The sequence below is a fragment of the Mizuhopecten yessoensis genome, unplaced genomic scaffold, assembly GCF_002113885.1.
Source record: "Mizuhopecten yessoensis strain PY_sf001 unplaced genomic scaffold, ASM211388v2 scaffold5141, whole genome shotgun sequence".
Taxonomy (NCBI): Eukaryota; Metazoa; Mollusca; class Bivalvia; order Pectinida; family Pectinidae; genus Mizuhopecten; species Mizuhopecten yessoensis.
This window is the reverse complement of record NW_018405900.1, coordinates 922239-946028: the sequence shown is the minus strand read 5'-3', so window position 1 is coordinate 946028 and position 23790 is coordinate 922239. Positions and strand designations below refer to the sequence as shown.

At 37.9% G+C, this 23790-nt stretch overlaps 1 protein-coding gene across 2 annotated transcripts in view; it reads left to right on the top strand.

The window, feature by feature from the left end:
- Nucleotides 1–23790, top strand: part of LOC110450257 (nuclear pore membrane glycoprotein 210-like) — a 45452-nt gene that overhangs the window by 11377 nt on the left and 10285 nt on the right. For both annotated transcript variants that reach the window (XM_021497701.1, XM_021497700.1), the window contains 31 exons: nucleotides 1956–2096; nucleotides 3509–3661; nucleotides 4484–4589; nucleotides 4759–4842; nucleotides 5837–5982; nucleotides 6172–6283; nucleotides 6605–6664; nucleotides 7903–7949; nucleotides 8304–8377; nucleotides 8674–8776; nucleotides 11313–11505; nucleotides 11922–12028; nucleotides 12465–12569; nucleotides 12821–12922; nucleotides 13091–13219; nucleotides 13411–13538; nucleotides 14309–14447; nucleotides 14970–15032; nucleotides 15465–15644; nucleotides 15894–15974; nucleotides 16236–16367; nucleotides 16583–16738; nucleotides 17059–17150; nucleotides 17432–17606; nucleotides 18279–18451; nucleotides 18762–18846; nucleotides 19450–19582; nucleotides 19987–20120; nucleotides 20816–20939; nucleotides 21127–21273; nucleotides 21581–21834. In XM_021497701.1, the coding sequence (XP_021353376.1) occupies nucleotides 1956–2096; nucleotides 3509–3661; nucleotides 4484–4589; nucleotides 4759–4842; nucleotides 5837–5982; nucleotides 6172–6283; nucleotides 6605–6664; nucleotides 7903–7949; nucleotides 8304–8377; nucleotides 8674–8776; nucleotides 11313–11505; nucleotides 11922–12028; nucleotides 12465–12569; nucleotides 12821–12922; nucleotides 13091–13219; nucleotides 13411–13538; nucleotides 14309–14447; nucleotides 14970–15032; nucleotides 15465–15644; nucleotides 15894–15974; nucleotides 16236–16367; nucleotides 16583–16738; nucleotides 17059–17150; nucleotides 17432–17606; nucleotides 18279–18451; nucleotides 18762–18846; nucleotides 19450–19582; nucleotides 19987–20120; nucleotides 20816–20939; nucleotides 21127–21273; nucleotides 21581–21834 (3858 nt within the window). The remainder of the gene's footprint in view (nucleotides 1–1955; nucleotides 2097–3508; nucleotides 3662–4483; nucleotides 4590–4758; nucleotides 4843–5836; nucleotides 5983–6171; nucleotides 6284–6604; nucleotides 6665–7902; nucleotides 7950–8303; nucleotides 8378–8673; nucleotides 8777–11312; nucleotides 11506–11921; nucleotides 12029–12464; nucleotides 12570–12820; nucleotides 12923–13090; nucleotides 13220–13410; nucleotides 13539–14308; nucleotides 14448–14969; nucleotides 15033–15464; nucleotides 15645–15893; nucleotides 15975–16235; nucleotides 16368–16582; nucleotides 16739–17058; nucleotides 17151–17431; nucleotides 17607–18278; nucleotides 18452–18761; nucleotides 18847–19449; nucleotides 19583–19986; nucleotides 20121–20815; nucleotides 20940–21126; nucleotides 21274–21580; nucleotides 21835–23790) is intronic.

Here is a 23790-nt window from a genome sequence, read left to right as displayed (position 1 = left end):
AATTTATTATGGTTTATAATGGCAAATGATACTTTGAATATTACATGTTAATAACTTGATTGGAATTATAACCTTGAGTTGACAGTTTGATACTTTGAAAATTTTGAGCCAGCCCTACCCCCAAGGGCTGTAGGGTGGGGCTCAAAGGAGTCAGTGTGCTAAAATTTCTTCATTTTCCTTGTTTAGAATCAGAGGTGCTAGTTTCAAATACTTTTTAGTCTGAAATCTGTATGCTAGATATTGAATAAGGTGGTTTTATTGTTTTTTGTCACTTTGAATAATACTTCTGTTCATGTTAAAAACAAAATTAACTCTCTGTTTAAATATATCAGGTGACCGTTAAGGCCCATGGGCCTCTTGTTATGCTGTAGTGTTTACTCTGAAAAAGATGCATGCACAACATGTAAAAATCTGTGAATTTCATGTTGCCTTGGAGAATGATATGTAGACATGAATTACAGTGTAAGCATGTGATCAATACAAGGCTGATTGCTGTGTTACTTTGTTGATGAATGAGATGGCACGTTATAACATAATTATCCAACTTTGAGTCTAAGACTTCTGCGGAAGGAATTTTAACATTCACAAATAATATATAAAGCTAGGCTGTCTTCACAACTTCTTCAGCTTTTCAAATTGGTAACTCAGATTTTGGCATAGGTCTCTGATTTTGCTGCAATATTTTTTAAGTGTCATTCTTGTTTACATAGAGACATTTGGAACTATTGTAAATGTTTAAACTGATGAATTTTATATTGTTAAAAAAGTGTTCTTCGTTGTTTTAAAAATCATCTCGGAGGAAAGCATCGGTCACTTTATTATTAAAGTCTATGACTAGTTAGGACAGTACATGTACTAGCTTGCCTGGTATATAAGATCACTGCAGTAGGAATTCAAAAACCATACTCATGTCACCTGCATACACATTTGATGGTATATATGTAATATGGCTTGCATTTTATTTTTGTAGAGAATGTGTATATCACATTTTATCATAAATTTGCTTTGTAGTGAAATATTACATATATATGTATAAAAATTGGCGGTGCCATTTGTAGACTTTCGTAATGTTCAGTTATATGATCCAGTCCCAACAGAAAATGATGACTCTATTTTTTTTTAACGATCACGGGGCAAAAAGTTTGACTGAGCAGAGAAAAATTAGTTTATGAAATGCTTTTTGATATCCAATATCTTATCTTGATTTTGAATCATAGGCTCTCTAGATGTCTGACACACAAACTTCCATATAATATACATGTATTATGATGAAGTATGTGTGCTTTAGTAGGAATATTAGCACTGTTATCATTGCGACATTATCAACTTTCTGTACTGGTGCGGCTAACACTGGTCAAAGTGTCTATTTGAGCCTTGCCCTGGTATATTTTAGCCTGGGGCTGTGATGATTAGGCTGCCGGTAGTTATATACACTGATGCTGCTATTTAATGTACTTATATCAGCATTTAGATTAAGGTTGCAGTGAGAGAGAGGTAATGATGTAGTGGTGAACTAAAATGTTACATTTTCAAATATAAATATATACTTTATGAAGTAAGTTAAAAGTGACATTTTTACATAACATTTCAAATTTTGCTGACTAGAATTTATCGTTAGGTATCCATTCCTATCATATAAATCTGTAAAATATTCTGAAAGTAATTTATGTTTTGTGTGTTATTGATCGGAATTCTTGATAAATTGTTAAAAAAAAAGAACCACACACAGACAAATAAAATTATGTGATTTAAGTTAATGAGATTCTGTATGTATGAGATGAGATTGGTAACAAAAATGATTTTGTCATTGTTGCATCTTTAGTTTGCTGTTGGTATATTTATCATAAGTAAAATATGTCTAGGTAGTTGGTAAAATTGTCAGTTTCAGGAGACTTTCCTTATGATGAAAAGTTTTCTAAATTCTGATGTTGACATTATTTTATTGTTCACTTCAGGATGGGTCAGAGTATCCTATCACTCCACCCGTCAAACAGATGCAGGTAGTCGAGATATATGACCCCATACTGGTGAAACCTGCTGAGCTCTTCTTCCCTTGGGACCCACAAGTGCCAATTAGTCACCAGTACCAACTAGAGGTAAGTTTCTGTCACACCTGTAACAACTACAGGTAAGTTTCTGTCACACCTCTAACAACTACAGGTAAGGTTCTGTCACACCTGTACCAACTAGAGGTAAGTTTAAGTCACACCTGTACCAACTACAGGTAAGTTTCTGTCACACCTGTAACAACTACAGGTAAGTTTCTGTCACACATGTACCAACTACAGGTAAGTTTCTGTCACACCTGTACCAACTACAGGGAAGTTTCTGTCACACATGTACCACCTAGAGGTAAGTTTTTGTCCCCTGTACCAACTACAGGTAAGTTTCTGTCACACCTGTACCAACTAGAGGTAAGTTTAAGTCACACCTGTAACAACTACAGGTAAGTTTCTGTCACACATGTACCAACTAGAGGTAAGTTTTTGTCACCTGTACCAACTACAGGTAAGTTTCTGTCACACATGTACCAACTACAGGTAAGTTTCTGTCACCTGTACCAACTACAGGTAAGTTTTTGTCACACATGTACCAACTACAGGTAAGTTTCTGTCACCTGTACCAACTACAGGTAAGTTTCTGTCACCTGTACCAACTACAGGTAAGTTTCTGTCACCTGTACCAACTACAGGTAAGTTTTTGTCACACATGTACCAACTACAGGTAAGTTTCTGTCACCTGTACCAACTACAGGTAAGTTTCTGTCACCTGTACCAACTACAGGTAAGTTTCTGTCACCTGTACCAACTACAGGTAAGTTTTTGTCACACATGTACCAACTACAGGTAAGTTTCTGTTTCAGTTCACATCGGTACCAAATAAGGTAAGTTAAGTCACACCTGTACCAACTACAGGTAAGTTTCTGTCACACATGTACCAACTACAGGTAAGTTTCTGTCACCTGTACCAACTACAGGTAAGTTTCTGTCACCTGTACCAACTACAGGTAAGTTTCTGTCACCTGTACCAACTACAGGTAAGTTTTTGTCACACATGTACCAACTACAGGTAAGTTTCTGTTTCAGTTCACATCGGTACCAAATAAGGTAAGTTAAGTCACACCTGTACCAACTACAGGTAAGTTTCTGTCACACATGTACCAACTACAGGTAAGTTTCTGTCACCTGTCCCAACTACAGGTAAGTTTCTGTCACCTGTCCCAACTACAGGTAAGTTTCTGTCACCTGTAGCAACTACAGGTAAGTTTTTGTCACACATGTGCCAACTACAGGTAAGTTTCTGTTTCAGTTCACATCTGTACCAAATAAGGTAAGTTAAGTCACACATGTACCAACTACAGGTAAGTTTCTGTTTCAGTTCACATCTGTACCAAATACGCCTGTCAACTGTCACCATATGTATTTTATCTTTCATTTGATACTTATATATGACAAATTATTACCAAAAGTTCTTAACAAAACTGGCAAGTTTCATTATCTGATTCCAGGCAACAGGAGGAAGTGGGGAGTACATATGGAAGTCATCACAGCCACAGATTAGCACTGTTAACATGCATGGAGAGATAACTACTGGCCAGACAGGAGGTACCAATGTTACGGCTGCTGACACCAGGAACCAGGCCCACTGGGGTTTGTCCTCAGTAAGTATACAACACACCTGTACAGTATAAGGGAAGCCCACAAGCACAAGTCATCCCGGCACTAACCCTACTGGTTACCTGTCAGGAACAAAGATTTGAATACTTCTAAACAAACCCCCCAAATCTTGTGGAATACATTTTAGACATTCTGGTTCATATTTACAGTAATTTGTTTTCCAACTTAAAAAATCTACTACATATAAGACTCTTTCATGCCCAGGGTTGTAGGATAGGAAAATTCCACCCAAGGGGTTTGAAATAGGGTGTAAGATAGACATTTCCTACACCCCTTTCTTAACCTGGACAGCTTTATCTTACACAAAGGGAAATGAGAGAAAATATGAAATTTCATGTCAGAATATTTATTTTTCCAAGATGTTCTTCCTACAGCATATTCATGAGGATTATAATTACCATGATAACCAGTGACCTCTGTATGTGTCTTGTTATATAAATATATAAATTTGTAATCTTCTTTCTTTGTGAAATAATGTGGAAATCAATCTCACGAAATATTTCCATGATGAAGTTTGCGATTCCAAACAGATGGCTGTTAGCTTATAAAGGACACAGTGTTGAAGTTCAGCCTTTGTATAATATTCAGTATAAGAGCCTTCCTTTGAACACCAAATTATGACCCTTAGGTTAGATCAGAAGTTTTCCTTGTTATCTTAAAAGAACCCTTAGGGGCTACATCATCTATACCGTAATATATGCAAATATTTATCTTTGATGTAGAAGAACTTAGTTTTAGAGGAGACAGGTTCTGATTTTGAGTTATCTGTGCCTCAAAACAACACATTGGGTTCAACATTTTCTAAGGTCTGGGTATTGCCACCGTCTGACATGCAGTTCCGCCCCAAGAGAGTTGAGGCTGCTGTGGGGACAGATCTGGAGATCCCCCTTGCAGTGTTTGCACTGTTTGAAGGTAAGTTGTAAAAGGTTATCACAAGAGTTTTGATGAAGAGTGAAAATGCTACCTAGTTATTGTTTATATCAGAACTAACCCCGTGTTGTATGGTTAATACTGATGACTATTTGTATTGTCGACTGGAAGACTATCACTATGTTGTTACTCACCGAAGTCTTCTTTCCAGGCACTCCTCGGGAATTCAACGACTGCAGAATGATGAGACTAAATGTAACATTTACAGACCAAACTGTGTTCCAGTATCTAGAAGGTAATGAGCATGAAATTTGTAAAAAAAAAAGAAAGAAAAAAAGACAAATGAAGATAATCATTTTCTATTATCTTTATTCTATAAGGTCACCTGATTCAAAGTCTAGGATCTTGACCCTGTTATATCAAGGTCCATTTACAAAGTTTCCTGTGAAATATTCTGCTATTATCTGGGCTCTGCTATACTTTACCAAGGACCTCTCTGTTTTTATACGCCCGTCAAATTTGACGGGAGTATTATGGTATGGCGTTGTCCGGCCAGCCGGCCGATGTGAATTCTTGTTTGTCCAGAAATCTCTTCCTACATTTTTCGACCGATCTCTTTGAAACTTGGTATACATTATAATCATGATATGAAGTTATGTCTCCCTTAAAAGAATTCTGATTCGACAGTTTTTCCAAAAGTTATTGCCTTTTGTTCATTTCAGTATTTGATTTTTGTCCGGCAATCTCCTCCTACATTTTTCAACGGATCTTAGAAACTTAGTAGGCTAAATAATCATGATATGTTGTTGTGTTTCCTTGAAAAGAATTTTGATTCAACGATTTTTGCAAAAGTTATTGCCCTTTGTTCATTTCAGTATTTGATTTTTTTATCCGAAGATTTTCTCCTACATTTTTATAGCATGTAAGCTAACCACTATTAGAATGATGCAGAGAGATCTTATTTCAATGTAAGAGAGTATATAACACTATGGCATTCGACAGGCGTATATTGTTCCGCCCCGCATTACTCTTGTTTCAGTTAAAGTAAATATAAAACAAATGTTACTTTAATGTTATGTCATCTGATGGAGCTGTATATAACAGGTTTCCTGTAATCCTTTCATGATGGTATGTATAGGATGACTTTTGAGGGCATTATCTTAAAGGTCAAGGTCAATCTTCTATTCAGAGAATATTGGAATATTTAAGTTTCATTCATTCAAATCCATTGATGTATATGCACAACAGTATATTTCAATTACGCAATTAAAACTGTTTTCGTTTTCCAGGTAATAATTCCTTGCCAGAGAATGGATGTCGTTTTGTGAAGGTCAATGCTGTAATTCAAGGTCACACAGAGGTGAAGGCCTCCTATATAGTGGGCAACATACAGCTGGAATCCACAGTCACAATTGCTGCCTATGATCCACTTCAGGTAGGTCTGGAAATATTAATTTTAAAACACATTCATTGAAGTAGACGTTCTTTTTACAAATATCTAAATATCCCAGCACTAAAATAGCAGAAATGCTTATGAATAGATGAACATATGTGTGCTACATCAGAATTTTGATCATCCTGACTTATGTGCCAGTCACTTTCAACTTGATATATATCTATATAGGCTGTGGATCCTGAGAAGGAGGCAGTAGTGGCGGTGGGTTCTCTGAAGGAGGTGGTATTCAGGGGCGGTCCCCAGCCCTGGGTCATAGACTCCTCAAAGTACTTCCAGAACTGTAAGTATCACACAACCCAGGGTCACAGACTCCTCAAATAATCATTATGTTCAATCTGCCCTAGATCATGGTTCATAAAGCTCACGAACAGGGATGGAATTCACGTCGGTGCTAGAAAATTAGTAGGAAATAGGTGTTTAGGATTTTCTTACATGCATTAAAAATATTGAAATGTTTCTATTTTCCTTTCACATCATTAAAACTATATTGCAACATATGATCATCCAATCTAATTTGATTTACATCTTATTGAAAATCTACAAAAAAAACGTTCTTGCTATTTATCATATAATGTAACTTATTTGTGTTTTCACTTTACAGTGAGTCCTGAAAATCCTAGCATTGTCAACCAGTATCAGTTAGGGACATTTGGTAACAGTAGTAAGTATCAGTTGGGGACATTTGGTAACAGTAGTAAGTATCAGTTGGGGACATTTGGTAACAGTAGTAAGTATTAGTTAGGGACATTTGGTAACAGTAGTAATTATTTGATAACATTAGTAAGTATAAGTTAGGGACATTTGGTAACAGTAGTAAGTATCAGTTGGGGACATTTGGTAACAGTAGTAAATATCAGTTGGGGGACATTTGGTAACAGTAGTAATTATTTGATAACAGTAGTAAGTATCAGTTGGGGACATTTGGTAACAGTAGTAAGTATCAGTTAGGGACATTTGGTAACAGTAGTAAATATCAGTTGGGGACATTTGGTAACAGTAATAAGTATCAGTTGGGGACATTTGGTAACAGTAGAAAGTATTAGACAGTCTGTTTTATTACAACTTTTGCCTATAGCATTTAATAAATGAGAGTATTTTCTTTTCTGTAATTATGTGTACATCATTTTGCATCAGTTAGTCTGCTAAGTATGTTAGTATATTTACATTCTGTATGCTTAGACCCATTGACAAAAATTACATTCATAAATGCATAACACAGGTGTTCATAGAATCTCAGCACGTGGGAACTGATAGTAACCTGATCACACTGCGTAGTAATACACTACAAAAACTACTCACTCGGAACGACCGAACTAGATGCTTAATTCTTACATCTTAAAATATTATTGAACTGTGCTTTGTGAAATATCCACGTATTCACGTGTCCTGTGCTACAAATAAACATTGAATATGGAACTACATTTTGTTGTGTTATTGTTGTTGACGGTTGCTAAGATCTCTCACGATAGTGTCACATTTCCCCGCGAAAAAACACTGTTCTCGCCACTGCGTTGCACCCGTGTATAAGCAGGAACAAACCCTGTTTATTTGTTTTATTCGTTGTTATATCGATCCACTGAAAGGATTCGTCAATGTAAATATAAGGAATGATATTTATTTTTTCAACATTTATGAGGTCATAACAACAATGGGTTTTTGGACATATTTTACATGAATCGCTAACGCGATTCATTCAATATGTCCATAAACCCATTGTTGTTATGACCTCATAAATGTTGAAAAAATAAAAATCATTCCTTAAATGATCATGATGTTTGACAGGCCTTTCATATTAAGTTTTCAATTATTAGAGTTGATTGACATGATATTTGACAAAACATCTGGTATGATAAAGTTTTCTATTTCTTCAAATATAATGACATTCTGTCATTTTTTCAGGAGGATTCCACAACTTCTTAGTAACATGTAAAGATATTGGAAGACAGGTAAAAAATCTGTGATAGTATTGTTTACAGTATCTGTATTTTGATTTAAATCTGAACTCCATGCACCCCTGGCAATAGTCCTGGGCAGAGATCCTTGAATTAAGCATAAATTGCCCCATTATTTTTCTGACCCAAAACTGATCCCTGCTTGGTTAATGTTGTTCACTGTGCATTTTCTTGTAATGATGCTAAATGAAATTTATATAAAAATTTGAATTTTCAAATGTGATATATAATATGTTGAATTAATCAATATTTACAGTTTTTAACTGCTCATATTGTATGTATTTGAGATATCTTGTTGTTTTGTTGACATTTTATCTAATATCTGAACTATGTTTTTGACACTTCCAGAGATTGATGCTCAGGGTTGGAAATGGAAAAACTGCCAAGAATAAATACCCGGCAACAGAAGAAGTCTCTATCATGTATGTTTGTGTGAATATACTTAAACATGTACCAATTAAAATAATTATACTCTGTCGATTGTAATGACTATTCTAAATATGTTTAGCGAAACTGAGACAAGGAGGCACATTTCCCCATAATATATGGGTCATTGGGTCTTTATTTATAGTGAGGATAAGGGAAAATAAGAAATAAGATCTGTTTCCAAAATAGTAAAAAAAAACAGATCATTGTTATGGAATTGCATTGTAGGATATCAAGTTTTAAAATCTGTTTGACCTTTCAATACTGATTGTAACCTGTTATAACTGACCAGATACAACTGTGCAGCCCCTGTAGAACTACACCTGACACCTCTGGTGAAGATGCCAGACAAAGACCTTCCACCATGTCCAGTCATACGGGACCCAACACAATCAGTAAGTCTGTTGTAGGGACCTTCCACCAAGCCCTGCCTAATCTGACCCCCCCCCCCCCCCCCCCCCCACACACAAACTGGCAAACCTGGCACCTTTCCCTTTGATATACTTACCCTGAAGCACATTGCACCTTTACTTACCTCTGCTTACTCTGGAACAGTAAAACTTTGCACCTTTTCTTACCTGGGAACAGAACGTAGGGGTAAAGAACCAATGTTGAATAAGTGTCGAGGAATGTTTGCATTCATTTTCAGTGTTTCACAAGAATATCTATTGGTAAACAGAAGCCGTCTTATGGTAAAGCAAAGCAATCAACAATAGTGACAATAGTTTTGGAGTTACAAATTCAGTTATGCTTCTCTCCTTTTGTGATTTGTTTAACCTTGGAACCGTAAAACTTTGCACCTTTACTTACTTTGGAACATACCTTGGCTTAGTAAAACTTGTAAAACTATGGACAGTAGGAAAAAATAAAAATAAAAAATAGACTCCCTCGCAACATATGTTCGAGGGGATTAATAGAATCTTCCCCTACCTTTAGGGTGTGATGGAGAAATCTCCAACCCGAGGGTGTTATGTTTTTCGGCTGTAGAGCCTCGGGTTAGACAACCAAAAAAATCACCCCAAGGGTTGGAGATTTCTCTGTCACACCCTCAACGTAGGGGATGATTGTTTTTCTCCCATCCTATTATTTCAGTCACAACTCCACCGACAGTAGTGTAAACAAAAACACATTTGGGGTATGAATTTCGTCATTCACTATTGTTGACGTCACAATTACCGGTGACCCATTTTATTGACGTCGCAATAGAACACGTGCTAATCGGCACGAGGCTATCTCCCCCTAGGTGGTGACAAACTGATCTATCCCGGCTAAAACGGGAGATACACCTGTGAAGGGTGAGAGAAATAGGATTCCGCCTGAAAGTTCGTAACACTCTTTGTTATCACTCTAGCGACTTAATTCCTCAAAGGAATTTCATGAAACATCATACAAGTGTTTTGTATGGCAATGCCTTGAACAGGTTCGTGTTTCAGGTTTCTACAATGAAGGTCAAGTTCACTGTTACTATTTTAAGCTCACCTGGTCTGAAGGACCATGATGAGCTTATGCCATACCGCAGCGTCCGTCGTCCATCAACTTTTCCTTTAAAACGCTACTAGTCCTGAACGGCCAAGTTGATTTTGACTAAATTTGGTCTGGAGCATCCTTAGGCCAAGGGGACTCAATTTTGTATAAATGGTGGGTGTGGCGCCCCTTGGGGCAGATGGGCGGGGCCGAATAGGGGAAATAGGTAAAACCTTCAAAATCCTTCTCCTACAGTAGGGATTAAGGGTTTTTATCCTAATTTAGTCTGGAGCATCCTTGGGCCAAGGGGACTCAGTTTTGTATAAACCGTGGGTTTGGCCCCCCCAAGGGCCTGAGGGGCGGGGCCCAATAGGGGAACATAGCAAATTGTTCTTTAAAATCTTTCTACTTCTGTAGGAATGACAGGATTTGGTCCATATTTGGTGTTGAGCATCCTTGGGTTTTGGGAAAACAATTTTGTATAAACGGTGGGTCTGGTCCCCTTGAGGGCTGAGAGGCGGGGCCCAATATGGGAAATATAGCAAATTCTTTAAAATCCTTCTTCTTCTGTAGGAATGACAGGATTTATTCCATATTTAGTCTGAAGCATCCTTGGGTGAAGGGGTACCAATTTTGTATAAACCATGGGTCTGACCCCCCTGGGGCCTGAGGGGCGGGGCCCAATAGTGGAAACATAGCAAATTATTCTTTAAAATCGTTCTTCTTCTGTAGGAATGAAAAGATTTGGTCCATATTTGGTGTGAAGCATCCTTGGGTAAAAGGGAACCAATTTTGTATAAACGGTGGGTGTGCCCCCCCCCTTGGAACTGAGGGGCTGGGCCCTATAGGGGAAATAGAGGTAAAACCTTTAAAATCCTTCTTCTACCATAGGGATTAAGGGATTTTTTGAAGTTTTGTTATATCTAAAGTACTGGATGGATTTTTCTGAAATTTCTATGTACTTACAGCACCTACCATGGAGTGCTATATCTTTACTTCATACCAATTGTTTTAAACATATTCAGGTGAGCGATACAGGCCCTCTGGGCCTCTTGTTAGAAAAACTTTGTCATTGCTCTACTGACTTCATTACTCAACAGAATTTTATGAAACTTGATACCAGTGTTAAGTATAACAATATCTTGAACAGATTTGTGTTTCAGGTTTTTAGAAATTGTCATCGCTCTATCGACTTCATTTCTCAAGGCATTTCATGAAACTTCTTACGAGTGTTTGGTATGGCAATGCCTTGAACATGTTCTCGTTTCAGGTTTCTACATTGAAGGTCAAGGTCACATACTTTTTTTTAGCTCTAGCGACTACATTTCCCCTTACATATGTCACAATGTGTGAATGCGAGGGGATTTGTATCACATGTGATGCCTTGTTTGTTTTTAGATGACAGGCTGCATATAAGTGCTGATTTTGAGGATTGTGATTATTAAAGTTGTTATGTATCTATTGTAGGTTCCTGTTCACTGTAGTAGAGATTTAGACATATTGGTGACAGTGACTGACTCGGCAGGCAACAAGTTTGACAATATCTCCTCCCTGGAGTTTGAGTGGACACACACTGACCATTCTTTAGGCTCATTAGCCTTGGAAAGTGGTCTGATGAGTGAAGTGGCCACGTCCAGCGAGGGAGTCACCACTGTTAAAAGTAGGACATTGTGGAAGAAATTACTTGATTACCCAAAAGATTTTGTAGGCTTAATGTTATATGTATACATTGTATATTAAAAAAAAATGGATGAAACATTTTAGCATATCACAGCACTGTATTGGAGAAGACAGAATGTATTGTAGATTGAATAAAAATGGAAAACGAAAGACAAAGTCACAGGTTTATCTATATATCTATATAAAATGGAAGTGTTTTCTTGTCAAAGTTTTGTGATTTCTTAAATATTTGTTTTACATGTAGAGTTTCGATTTTGATGATAGAAAAAATCTTAGGTTTGAGCTCTCATAAGAAATATATTCTACCACTATATACTACAATATGTGTAATGCTTCTCTATGATAAAAAACGTTGTTGCCCATGATTGCAGTGTTGATATGCTGCTTTTTTGACAGACTTTCAGACCCTGAATCCTGCTGGTCGGCCTGGATATGTCACCATAACGGCTACTGTGAATCGCTACTCTGACAAGCATCTGAAGGAGGCTGGATCAAGAATAAATGTAAGTTAATGAAAATATACAAGTGTGTAATACTAGAAAATTATATAAAGATTGGTTATCACAAAACAGGGGAAATTGTAAAACTATTACTTCATTACACATTGTTTTAGCTTGTCAAAGTATTTCAGATTTGTCAGGTTCCAACCAGCAGTAATGTTTTGATTTGTGTAGTTTAACTAACCAAGGGATTTCAGATTGTCGGTCTCAGACCAGTAGTAGTGTTGGGATTTCACGTTTGTTTTAACTTGTATAAGAATTTCAGATAATAGGACATGTTGATAAATTTGGTGAGAATAGGTGTCTTTATTATTTCCATGTATGCAACTATTTCTAAGAATATATTCAATGCTGTTATAATACATAGGAAACTATTCTGAAATTTAAAATTTTGTCCAAAAAGTGATGTGAAAAACAGAGGTTTTGTTTACTGTTGCAGGCCCCCATTTCGCCACCCATCAGTAAATCTCTACAGCTGAAGCTGGTGGAGGAAGCGATCGTGTCCCCAGACATGATATCTGTGTTCAACCACCCTTCTAACAAGGTCAGTGAACGAGTGAACAACAGGAAATTTGAAAAAGTAAAAAGCTTACGCATTAAATGTTAATTTCATGTGAGACCTTGATAATTAGCTATATATCTGCAACTTGAAAACTAGATTTGTTCAAAACTATTTTCAATACCCGATGTTTAAGTAGCAATTGTTTGAACTATATTAAGTAGAAATCATAATTTTTATGAATACGGTAAGCCCACATTTCCTGACCATTCCTTTACCTATTTTTAACCTTTCAGGTGACGGTACACATACGGAAAGGTTCAGGGTACTTCTTTATCCATCCAGCCAAATCTGACATTGTGAAGATTGACTACAGCGATCAGAAACATGAGATGCTGGTAAAGTGTTGTGTATTTATATATCTGTCCATCATTAATATAAAAGATATGAAACAAAACGTTAGAATAAACATTAGTAGATTTTAACTGAAATTTGTTGATTTATATGCATAGCAATACTTCCATGAACTTTCACAATTATATAATCTTTGTCTAACCCTATTCCAGGTGAAGCCAGTATCGGACGGTTCTCTGTCTGTGACAGTGTTTGACCTTTGTATTGACGTGCCTGACCCTCCAGTTGCCACAGTGTTTGTGTCGGGTGTAGGAAGTGTCCAGCTGTCTGCCATGGACAAGGTAAGTGTTCGATTTGTTTATATGATACAGGAATCACATTTTTTTTCAAACTTCATTTGTCATTCAACCAATTCAAATCAAAATAACCAACCCACTTTTATACATTTTATATCAGATTTATTTGACTCACTTAAATTCAGTCCAAAAGAGTATGGAAAAAACAATATCATTACTTTGATATGAATATTTAGGTAGAGGTTGGCAAGGACTTTCAAGCCAAAGTGAAGGTGTTGGACATGCATGGTAAACCACTACAGGCTAGCTTTTTCCCTTTGATGGGTCTCCGACTGGTGCCAGCATCTACCATCATCACAGTCAAGTAAGTGTTTGTCAAGATGGAGCCATGTACGGGCATTAAACAATAACAAACCCCTTAATTGGCCTTGCACTGGTTCCAGCTTCAATAATTATCAGTCAACAAAGTGTTTGGCAGGATGAGGCCATGTAGGGGTATAATAAAACAGCATGGTATTACAGGTGAGCTCCATCCCTCAATGGGCCCCATACTAGTTCCAATATCTACGATAATCAGTTGAGTAATTGTGTCTGTATAGGGCCATGAATGGGAAATTATATTATGTATATCACTATGACATATATATGTAGTAATTTTGTAATAATGTAGATTACTTACTTACTTCGGCTGAGTACACATCTTATATAGATGTGTTGTATGTGTGAGGGTGTGTGTGACATGTAGGCATGTGGGTATGCAAGTATGTATAAGCTAGAGTAGATGTTTACATATTTGATTATTATACATTACCCGAAGTAATCATTCTACTCTCTGAATATTGTTTAATACTACCATCAATGCTTTCATGTTAAAATCTATTTCTCTTTATATGTATACCTTATTATCTATGATATCTATTATTTACTTTATTCACTTTGCTTGCCTGTTGTCCAATCCATTTGTTTTTTAAACAATAAAATTTGTTGAAATGAAATGAATTGGAAATATACAACAGTTCAGCTTTTTTGTCCTGATGAGCTTAACATCTGCCATCGCCAGAGATAGGAAAGTATGAGTTAGGACAGGACTTTGAAGATAACATTTTAACGTTTGTTTGATATTCCAAATTACAGGCCTGATCTTGAAGCAACAGAGGATAAGTTCACCTCATTCTACACTGTCCATGGGGCGGTGGTGGGTCACACGTCCCTGGAGGCTCGGGCCACACCCAGGCCTGATGTTACAGTGACCAGTGTAGCCAAGGCTGTAGAGGTGAGTGCTCAGGCTGTCAAACAGCAACATGTGTGTCTGTAGAGCAAAAGACTTGTAGTTCGTTTTTCTAGGTTGTAAGACTACTAAACCGAAAGACTGATAGACCTGAAGAGTTGTAGGCAGTGAAATGTGTAGATTGTGCCATAAAAAGACTATAAAGCTAGTAGACATTGAGAGTTTAAAATAGACTTGTAGCATGTGAGACTTGTAGGTCATAAACTAGTGGAATATAAGGCTTGTTAGTCATTTGTCTAAAAGTACTAAAAGTATAATAGGTTGTAATCATTAGACTGCAATAACAAATACCTAGAATCAACCACATGTATTTTTTGTATAATTTGTGCCAACCCCATTTCACTTCTTTAGTTAAGAAAGTATTCATTTTTTTAGTTTTATAGTATTAAACCAAATTCACTGATTCACATTCATTATTGCTTTAAATTGGTGATCCAAAATATTTGAATATCTTTTTTAACAAGTTTCAGTTCAGGATAGTGATTGTGATGTAATCTTTCATTGCAGGTGTTTCCCCCTCTCCAGCTGATTCCACGGAACATAACACTGATTATTGGAGCACTCTTCCAGGTAGGCACACACATTTTGTGGTTTTATGTGTATTTTCTTCAGCAGACCCAGATTTGTTTCTTTACTACAATAGGAAGGAACTTGGACATTTGGCTCAGGGATATATGTGTCCAAGTGATCCAGCATGATCTAGTATGATGATGAGCGATGGCCTTTTATTATCTGGAAGTTGCAATTAAACATTGATTCCTTGGTTAGTGAAACTGTAACTTCACCCAAGGATATACTGGCAGTTTACGTGGACATCAAAAAAAAGTATTCAGGCTCCTCAGGACGAAGTTTTAAATATCAACATAAGGTAATTAGGTTGCCAGTCGAAATTTTTGTTTTTGAGACAATCATCAGAGATAGGATAGAAAGTTTTATGCATATTTTATCATGAGTCCTTTGATCAGTTGTTAAGAAGCATTGGGACTGTGATTTCTGTTGCAGGTTTTGAGTAAGGGTGGCCCAACCCCACAGTGTACAGTGCTGTTCTCAATTGCCAGTGATGACATTGCTCTTGTGTCCAGCAGTGGACTACTTGATGCACAAGAACTGGGCTCAACAAGGGTCATAGGTCAAGCTGTAGGTCAGGACCCAGAGACAGGGGAGACAATCATATATTCACAGGTAAAAGCTTTGATTTCACTTGATTATATACCAACTTTAAATCACTGAATTTTAGGAAATATCTCATTTTTCTTGTTAATTCATTGTAACTCTGTGGCACACAGCTGTCACTGACTCTGAATTTAAGTCATACGCATAGTGAATTTCAATATTGTAATCACTTACACCATGCATATGTGCTTGCCGTGTGAGGAGGGCTGTGGTTAACTGATAAATAAAGTGACAATGCATTGTTTTATTGTTCCACAGGATGAAGCACAGGTACACGTCGTGCCTCTGACTGACATCAGAATCCACGCTCCACTGACACGCCTTCAAACTGGGACACGGGTAAGAGGAAGGAGCTGTGTTGTAATCATAGGGGAATTTTACATGACGCTTAAACACTTGATATATGTTATGTGCTATGTCCCTTTCATAAGCTGAAGATGTATCTAATGTGAACATATCATCAATGAGATTTTTGCTTGATTTGGACACAATAATACCAATGCATCTAGTAGAGTCATCAACAGGCTTTCCCAGAGACTTGTTATTTTTCCAATGGAGGAATAAAAAAAAACCATGTTGAGATATTTGTGTGTGTTCCAGATGCCAATGTATGCGGTCGGAGCCACTGAACACGAGACTCCCTTCACTTTTGGCAGTGCCATTCCACCTCTCACATTCTCCTGGTCCGTCTCCAACAAAGATGTGGTCTTTCTGGAGAACGTCTTTCATTCGGTGAGTTGCTGCTCTTTTGGTATATGTAAAAATTGTGAAATTGTGTTTTTTTTCTCCTAAATAGGTAAAGTCAATGACATTCTGTACCAAGCTATGATATCATTTACACTAATGTGAAAGGATCATATTTATTTTATTCAAACGACTGTTTTGAATTCATATCTGCAAATTTCCCTCTGAATTGATGAATATGATTTTGTGTGTTTGCCCTACAGAGTGGTGTCTTTCCTCAAGAACAGAGTGACTTTGCCAACCAACTGGTTGCTAGGGAACCTGGCAGGGTGACAGTCAAGCTAGAGGTCACCCCAACAAGATTCAGAAAAGTCCAAGTCAGTGGTCATGTACAAATGACGGATGAGCTACAGATCGAGGTAGGGTCAGTTTGGGACATCATCGTTAACATTATTGGGGAGCTACTACAATGTTATAACAAATCAGTGCTGTTTTATTAGGGCTGGTCCGGAACCATAGATGAGGGATTGGAGGAACTTTTTTGACCCCACCACCCTTAAAAAGTGATTTGATATAAGGAATGTTAGACAGATTTGGTTTAAACTCTACCAATCATAATAGATGGATACACGTGCCTCCCACCTCTCCCATACAATAAATCATGGAACAGTCCTTTATAGGTAATACTGTAGTAGAATGATGTTTCAGCATTATGAGGATAAGATTTGTCAATCTACAGGTGTTCCAGAAACTTGCTGTGATCAGTCCGTCAGTATGTGATGGTAAACTTCTGATGACCCCAAACACTGAGGCTGTAGTAAAAACAAACAGGTACCACACATCCTACCTACTCCTACAGTGTAAACTCTGTAATCAAACACTTTTCTTGTAAATGTGAATTGTTTTTTCAATGAAATAGCTGAAGATTACTTACTTTTTAATTTAAATGAACTTGTAAACCTAGCAACACATGAATTTGTAATAAGACATTTATTGTTGAATCCAATGGGCTTTCTGCCTAGATGACTAACCCTGTGCTCCTATAATATATGTTACTGTGTACTTCTATAATACTGTGCTGGTGCTACTGGGGATATTCTATAATTGAACAGAGACGGTGCAGCCAAGGTGACCTACACAGTGCTGCCATCCAGTGGTGACCTGAAGGTGGTTGCTGTGGGAGACGGAGGGTTGCTCAGTTCTGGGCCTAAAGCTGGGGAGGCTGCCCTTCATATCACATCTCAGGAGGAGTTTGGTACCAACCAGACACTTGTCGTCCTCATCAAGGTCATTGTCAATGTCACCATGGTGTCAAGTGTCATGTTCAGATATCTTAAATCTCTGGATACTTTAAAAAGGGGACATTTTTGTGGTGGGGAAATACTATAGTTTTGCATCGAGTGCAAAAATATCCACATACAAATTTTTATAGCTTAAAAAAACCCAGAATATATAGATTTCAAAACTAGTGCAGACACCAAAATGTCCACATCGCTATCAATTCTCTTCCTTCAAAGTCTCAATCTTGTTTTCATGGAAACATAAGGTACAATTTGTTTACATGTTGCCATTTACATTATTTTTTTTCCAAGGTAAGGTAACACCACAAATTCAATATGGAAGTGAATATTTCCTGTCAAGTAACTTTACCGACCTTACTATCCCAAATTTAGTATACTTCTGTGACCGCTAAGTGCAATCTGTATATTTCTGTGACCTTTAAGTAAAATCTGTATATTTCTGTGACTGCTGAGTAAAATCCGTATATTTCTGTGACCTCTAGGTAAAATCTGTATATTTCTGTGACCCACCAAGTAAAGTCTGTATATTTCTGTGACCTCTAAGTAAAGCCTGCATATTTCTGTGACCTCTAAGTAAAGTCTGTATATTTCTGTGACCTCTAAGTAAAATCTGTATATTTCTGTGACCTCTAAGTAACTATACTTTTATGATCAATAGGTGAAACCTGTGTCCTACATGATGATCAATTCTGACACTGTATTGAGGACGTCCGGAGGACTGCTAAAAAAGATTCCTGTTGGAAGTACACTCCACTTATCTGTCAGTTACCATGATAACATTGGAGAACAGTTTTATGCTACAAATGTGAAAATGCACTACAGATTCAGCAGGTAATATTTCTTACATGAAGGAATTCTATATCTCCATTGTTTCTCTCTGGAAAGTTTTCTTTTAGATTGAGGTAATGGAAGATGTGGTTAAAAGTAAAATTCTATACAATATTTCCCTGGAGATTAAAGATTCTTTTGTAATTTTCATATTGAACATCTTGCTCAGTTTTATCGTCATCACTTTTACAGGATCAAAATAATTTGTTTATTTTTCTGCTGTCAATCATCCATACTTTCATTATTGAAACACATTTTCTATGGTTAATGAAGTTTACATTGTATGCTGACTCTCCTACTTATTTTCCACTAGGTACGACCTGGTACAAGCTGGCTATGGCGTGGAAAACAACACCCTTGTTGTCAAAGTGTCGGATGTAGGCCAAACCATACTCAAGGTCAGTGGTTAGTGGTCAAGGTCATGAAGTTGACAAATCCCCAAATGTTTGACGAGCATTCAACAAAGTCTGATATATGATGACATACAACAATCTTACACAGTTTGGTGTTTAAAATGGTTTGTGTTAGAAAGTGAAAGTTTATAAATTAAACTCAGCATGGCCACACCAGAACTATGTCTAGACACTTAAATTGAATATACATCTAGAAAATATGTTTTGCAATATCATTGATCATTGCATTGTGGAATTCTAATGCTACATACAAATATTTCTCGGGTGATATAAATTGGGTCAATTTTAAATTCACAGGGTTTTCTTTAGGAACAGGCAGCAGGCCAAAATGACTGGTGCAGTTCTGATTTTGCCCTGTTCAAATCACTGTTTCTTATATATCTCAAAAGCAATTTTACGAAAGTTTGCTGGTTAAAAATATCATTTGGTCTATTCAATTAGAAGTTACTGAGAAGCCTGTCTAGAATATTGTATCGACATATCTGCCTGGATCCTTGAGAAACACTGGCCATTGTTTGTCATGTCAGTACCTTTCCCCCTCCAGTTGGTCGGGTGCTTTTCCCTAAAATGTCACTGTTGTGTTCGTAGGTTTGGGACAAACAGAATCCCTGGTTAGCTGACTACATCAACATTCATGGGGACTATGCCATTATGCCCATCAAAGTTGTCATGTCTTTGGGAGAAATTGTCTGCTTCCAGTCATCACTGGTGTCGGAGAAAGGTATGTAGATCCCATTATAACTTGACTGCCATATTTTTTTCCATATTTTCACACCTTTAATAATCTTAAGCTACTTGTTATGAAATTAATGCATAACATTTCGATTTTCTATAACAGTGTTATTTTTGTTTTAATTATGGAAAATATTTGTTGGTTCATACTGCGAATTTGAATCTGTTAATTTGTACATACCCTGGTATATTTATTATGGTGTTAAAATAGAGAGAAATAAAACCTAATGGTGATGGGGAACACTAAACAGTTTTACAGTAAATAAAAACTAATGGTGATGGGGAGCACTAAACAGTGTTACAACACTTACAGAGGTTTTTAACAATTGTGAAAAAAATGTAACCTGTCAATACATAGAGTAAAAACTTCATGTCTGATTCTTTATTTAATAGGATACCGAGGAGCTTGGTATTCGAGCAATGGTAACATCTACGTGGACAAAGACTCGGGCATCGCCATGGCGAAAGGAGTTGGACAAGCCTTTGTCGACTATAACATATCCAACACAGTGTCCACATACATGGAGGTCAGAAGCCAGTATGATAGACCGAACATTGATCAAATGTCTAAGGATAACGTCATGTTAAAATGCTTACCTCTTCATAGGGATTGAATGGCATTTTTTTAAATTTTCATGCCAGTATGAATGCAAATCAGCTAGGGCTTCATGTTTAATATGGATGTAACTGATTTGTGTTCATACCGGCATGAAATTTTAAAAAACGCTGTTCAATCCATATATTTGCATTTTTACTATAGAACAATTGTTGAATTTTATTTATTTGTTCTTAAATTATTAATTTATTACTGCGTTTTGTGTATGCGTCATCCTTTAAACGTTATTGGCAGAACAGCTCTATTTAAATAAAATTGGCGCCAATAATTAACCGTATTCATTTGAGCGTTTGATGCAGGGGCATCTTCCATGTTATCCGAAGCGAAGAGATAAGTCTCTCATTGAACAAGGTTAATCTATGACATCATAAGTGAACCACTTGTTAAGTCACGAGAGTTTTTGTTTCATACTCAAATGAAATGATGCTAGTTATGTTCATATAGTGGGTTGCAGCGCAAATGTAAATATATGAATATAAATCACCTTTCTGATATTGATATTTTTTCTGTCACTAAAATTAATATAATTAAACTGGACATTATCATTATCAAAACATCCTGTAGTAAAATCATAAAAATTATTATGGAAACATTGCTACGTTACAGGTAACAGTTTCTCCAATACGTAAGCTAACCTTGGACAACAGCCCTGACCACTTGACTAACGTCGAGACTCGAGGAAAAACTCCTTTCATCACTGTTATACTGGATGGCGAAAATGAAGTTCTAGGTATGTCGTTTATTTGAAATTAACCTGGTTGGACAAAAAAAGTTTACTTCTGATACAAAGTAGAGTGAAAACTGCTCTGTACTAAACCTCAGTAGTGAACAACCAGTAAGCAGTTTAGTCACCTCAGTTATCAATAATGGTTATATATGTGTGATGAGATGAGAAAGGATCCTTTTCTATACTTCAGGTGAAAACTGCAGTGCCAAAATCCAGGAGAATCATTACCACCCTAAATACATCCCATTCTGGTGTGAACTAGAACTCTCCACAAAGACGAACGACATCGGAATTGAGGATCTGTTCACCACCCAACCAGACTTTGACCCTAAGACAGGTAAGTCCTGCTAAGATAGACACATTCATGTGATGTTACTTAGGGAGGTTTGGTATCTCTTACAAAGAGGTATATATTAAATAGTGAAATCCACAAAACTTGTCACAGTTTTCTTTTAATCTCACTAGAGGCTTGCTTGATTGCAGAATTCTGAACCTCTTTTTCATCAGATTTGAAATAACTTCTGGTAAATTCTGTATGTGTGTTCTCAATGACTGATTACTCATGATAATTCTACCAGCATCATGTATTAGTTCAAATCACTGCTTGAGAGAATACCACAGTATTCGATAAATTTGAATTCCAGGAAAGTTTGGATGTCAGATAAATCAGGTGTCCAGACCAGTGATGTTACAACAGATCAGTACACTAAATGTGGATGTGGCCTTGTCAGTGGGCGTGGCATCCCGCGAAGGTCAACCAGAGGTCATGGCACAGCAGCATGTATTCAGCTTCCTGCCCTCATTTTACATCCATCAAAGTGAGGTCCATCTGTCTACACTAAACCAACTGTCTTCTATCCGAGTATCCACAGTGTCCAGTCTCACCGACTGTATAGAGGTAAGGTGGTCACTCAGTATTGTTCTATCAGAGTATCCACAGTGTCCAGTCTAACCGACTGTAGAGGTAGGGGGGTCACTCAGTATTGTTCTATCCGAGTATCCACAGTGTCCAGTCTCACCAACTGTATAGAGGTAGGGTGGTCACTCAGTATTGTTCTATCCGAGTATCCACAGTGTCCGGTCTCAAGTATCCACTGTGTCTGGTCTCACCGTCTGTATAGGGGTAGGGTGGTCACTCAGTATTTTTCAATCCGAGTATCCACAGTGTCTTGTCTCACCGACTGTATAGAGGTAAGGTAGATACTCAGTATTGTTCTATCCGAGTCTCCACAGTGTCTGGTCTCACCTGTAGAGGTAGGGTGGTCACTCCGTATTGTTCTATCCGAGTACCCACAGTGTCTGGTCTCACCGTCTGTATAGAGGTAGGGTGGGCACTCAGTATTGTTCTATCCGCGTATCCACAGTGTCCGGTCTCACTGACTGTATAGAGGTAGGGTGGTCCCTCAGTATTGTCCTATCCGAGTATCCACAGTGTCCAGTCTGACCAACTGTATAGAGGTAGGGTGGTCCCTCAGTATTGTCCTATCCGAGTATCCACAGTGTCTGGTCTCACCTGTAGAGGTAGGGTGGTCACTGAGGATTGTTCTATCCGAGTATCCACAGTGTCGGGTCTCACCGACTGTATAGAGTTAGGGTGGTCACTCTGTATTGTTCTATCCAAGTATCCACAGTGTCTGGTCTCCCCGACTGTATAGAGGTAAGGTAGTAACTCAGTATTGTTCTATCCGAGTACCCACAGTATCCACAGTGTCCAGTCTCACCGACTGTATAGAGGTAAGGTAGTAACTCAGTATTGTTCTATCCGAGTATCCACAGTGTCGGGTCTCACCGACTGTATAGAGTTAGGGTGGTCACTCTGTATTGTTCTATCCAAGTATCCACAGTGTCTGGTCTCCCCGACTGTATAGAGGTAAGGTAGTCACTCAGTATTGTTCTATCCTAGTATCCACAGTGTCTGGTCTCACTGTCTATATAGAGGTAGGGTGGTCACTAAGTATTGTTCTATCAGAGTATCCACAGCGTCCAGTCTAACCGACTGTAGAGGTAGGGTGGTCACTGAGTATCGTTCTATCCGAGTATCCACAGTATCCACAGTGTCCAGTCTAACCGACTGTAGAGGTAGGGTGGTCACTGAGTATTGTTCTATCCGAGTATCCACTGTGTCCAGTCTCACCAACTGTATAGAGGTAAGGTGGTCACTCAGTATTGTTCTATCCGAGTATCCACAGTGTCTGGTCTCAACGACTGTATAGAGGTAGGGTGGTCACTCAGTATTGTTCTATCCGATTATCCAGTGTCTGGTCTCACCGACTGTATAGAGGTAGGGTGGTCACTCAGTATTGTTCTATCCGAGTATCCACAGTGTCTGGTCTCACCGACTGTATAGAGGTAGGGTGGTCACTCAGTATTGTTCTAGCCGAGTATCCACTGTGTCTGGTCTTACCTTCTGTATAGAGGTAGGGTGGTCACTCAGTATTCTTCTATCCGAGTATCCACAGTGTCCAGTCTAACCGACTGTAGAGGTAGGGTGGTCACTCAGTATTGTTCTAGCCGAGTATCCACTGTGTCTGGTCTCACCGACTGTATAGAGGTAGGTCTCACCGTCTGTATAGAGGTAGGGTGGTCACTCAGTATTGTCCTATCTGAGTATCCACAGTGTCCGGTCTCACCGACCGTATAGAGGTAGGGTTGTCACTCAGTATTGTCCTATCCGAGTATCCACAGTGTCCAGTCCCACCAACTGTATAGAGGTAGGGTTGTCACTCAGTATTGTCCTATCCGAGTATCCACAGTGTCCGGTCTCACTGACTGTATAGAGGTAGGGTGGTCACTCAGTATTGTTCTATCCAAGTATCCACAGTGTCTGGTCTCACCGTCTGTATAGAGGTAGGGT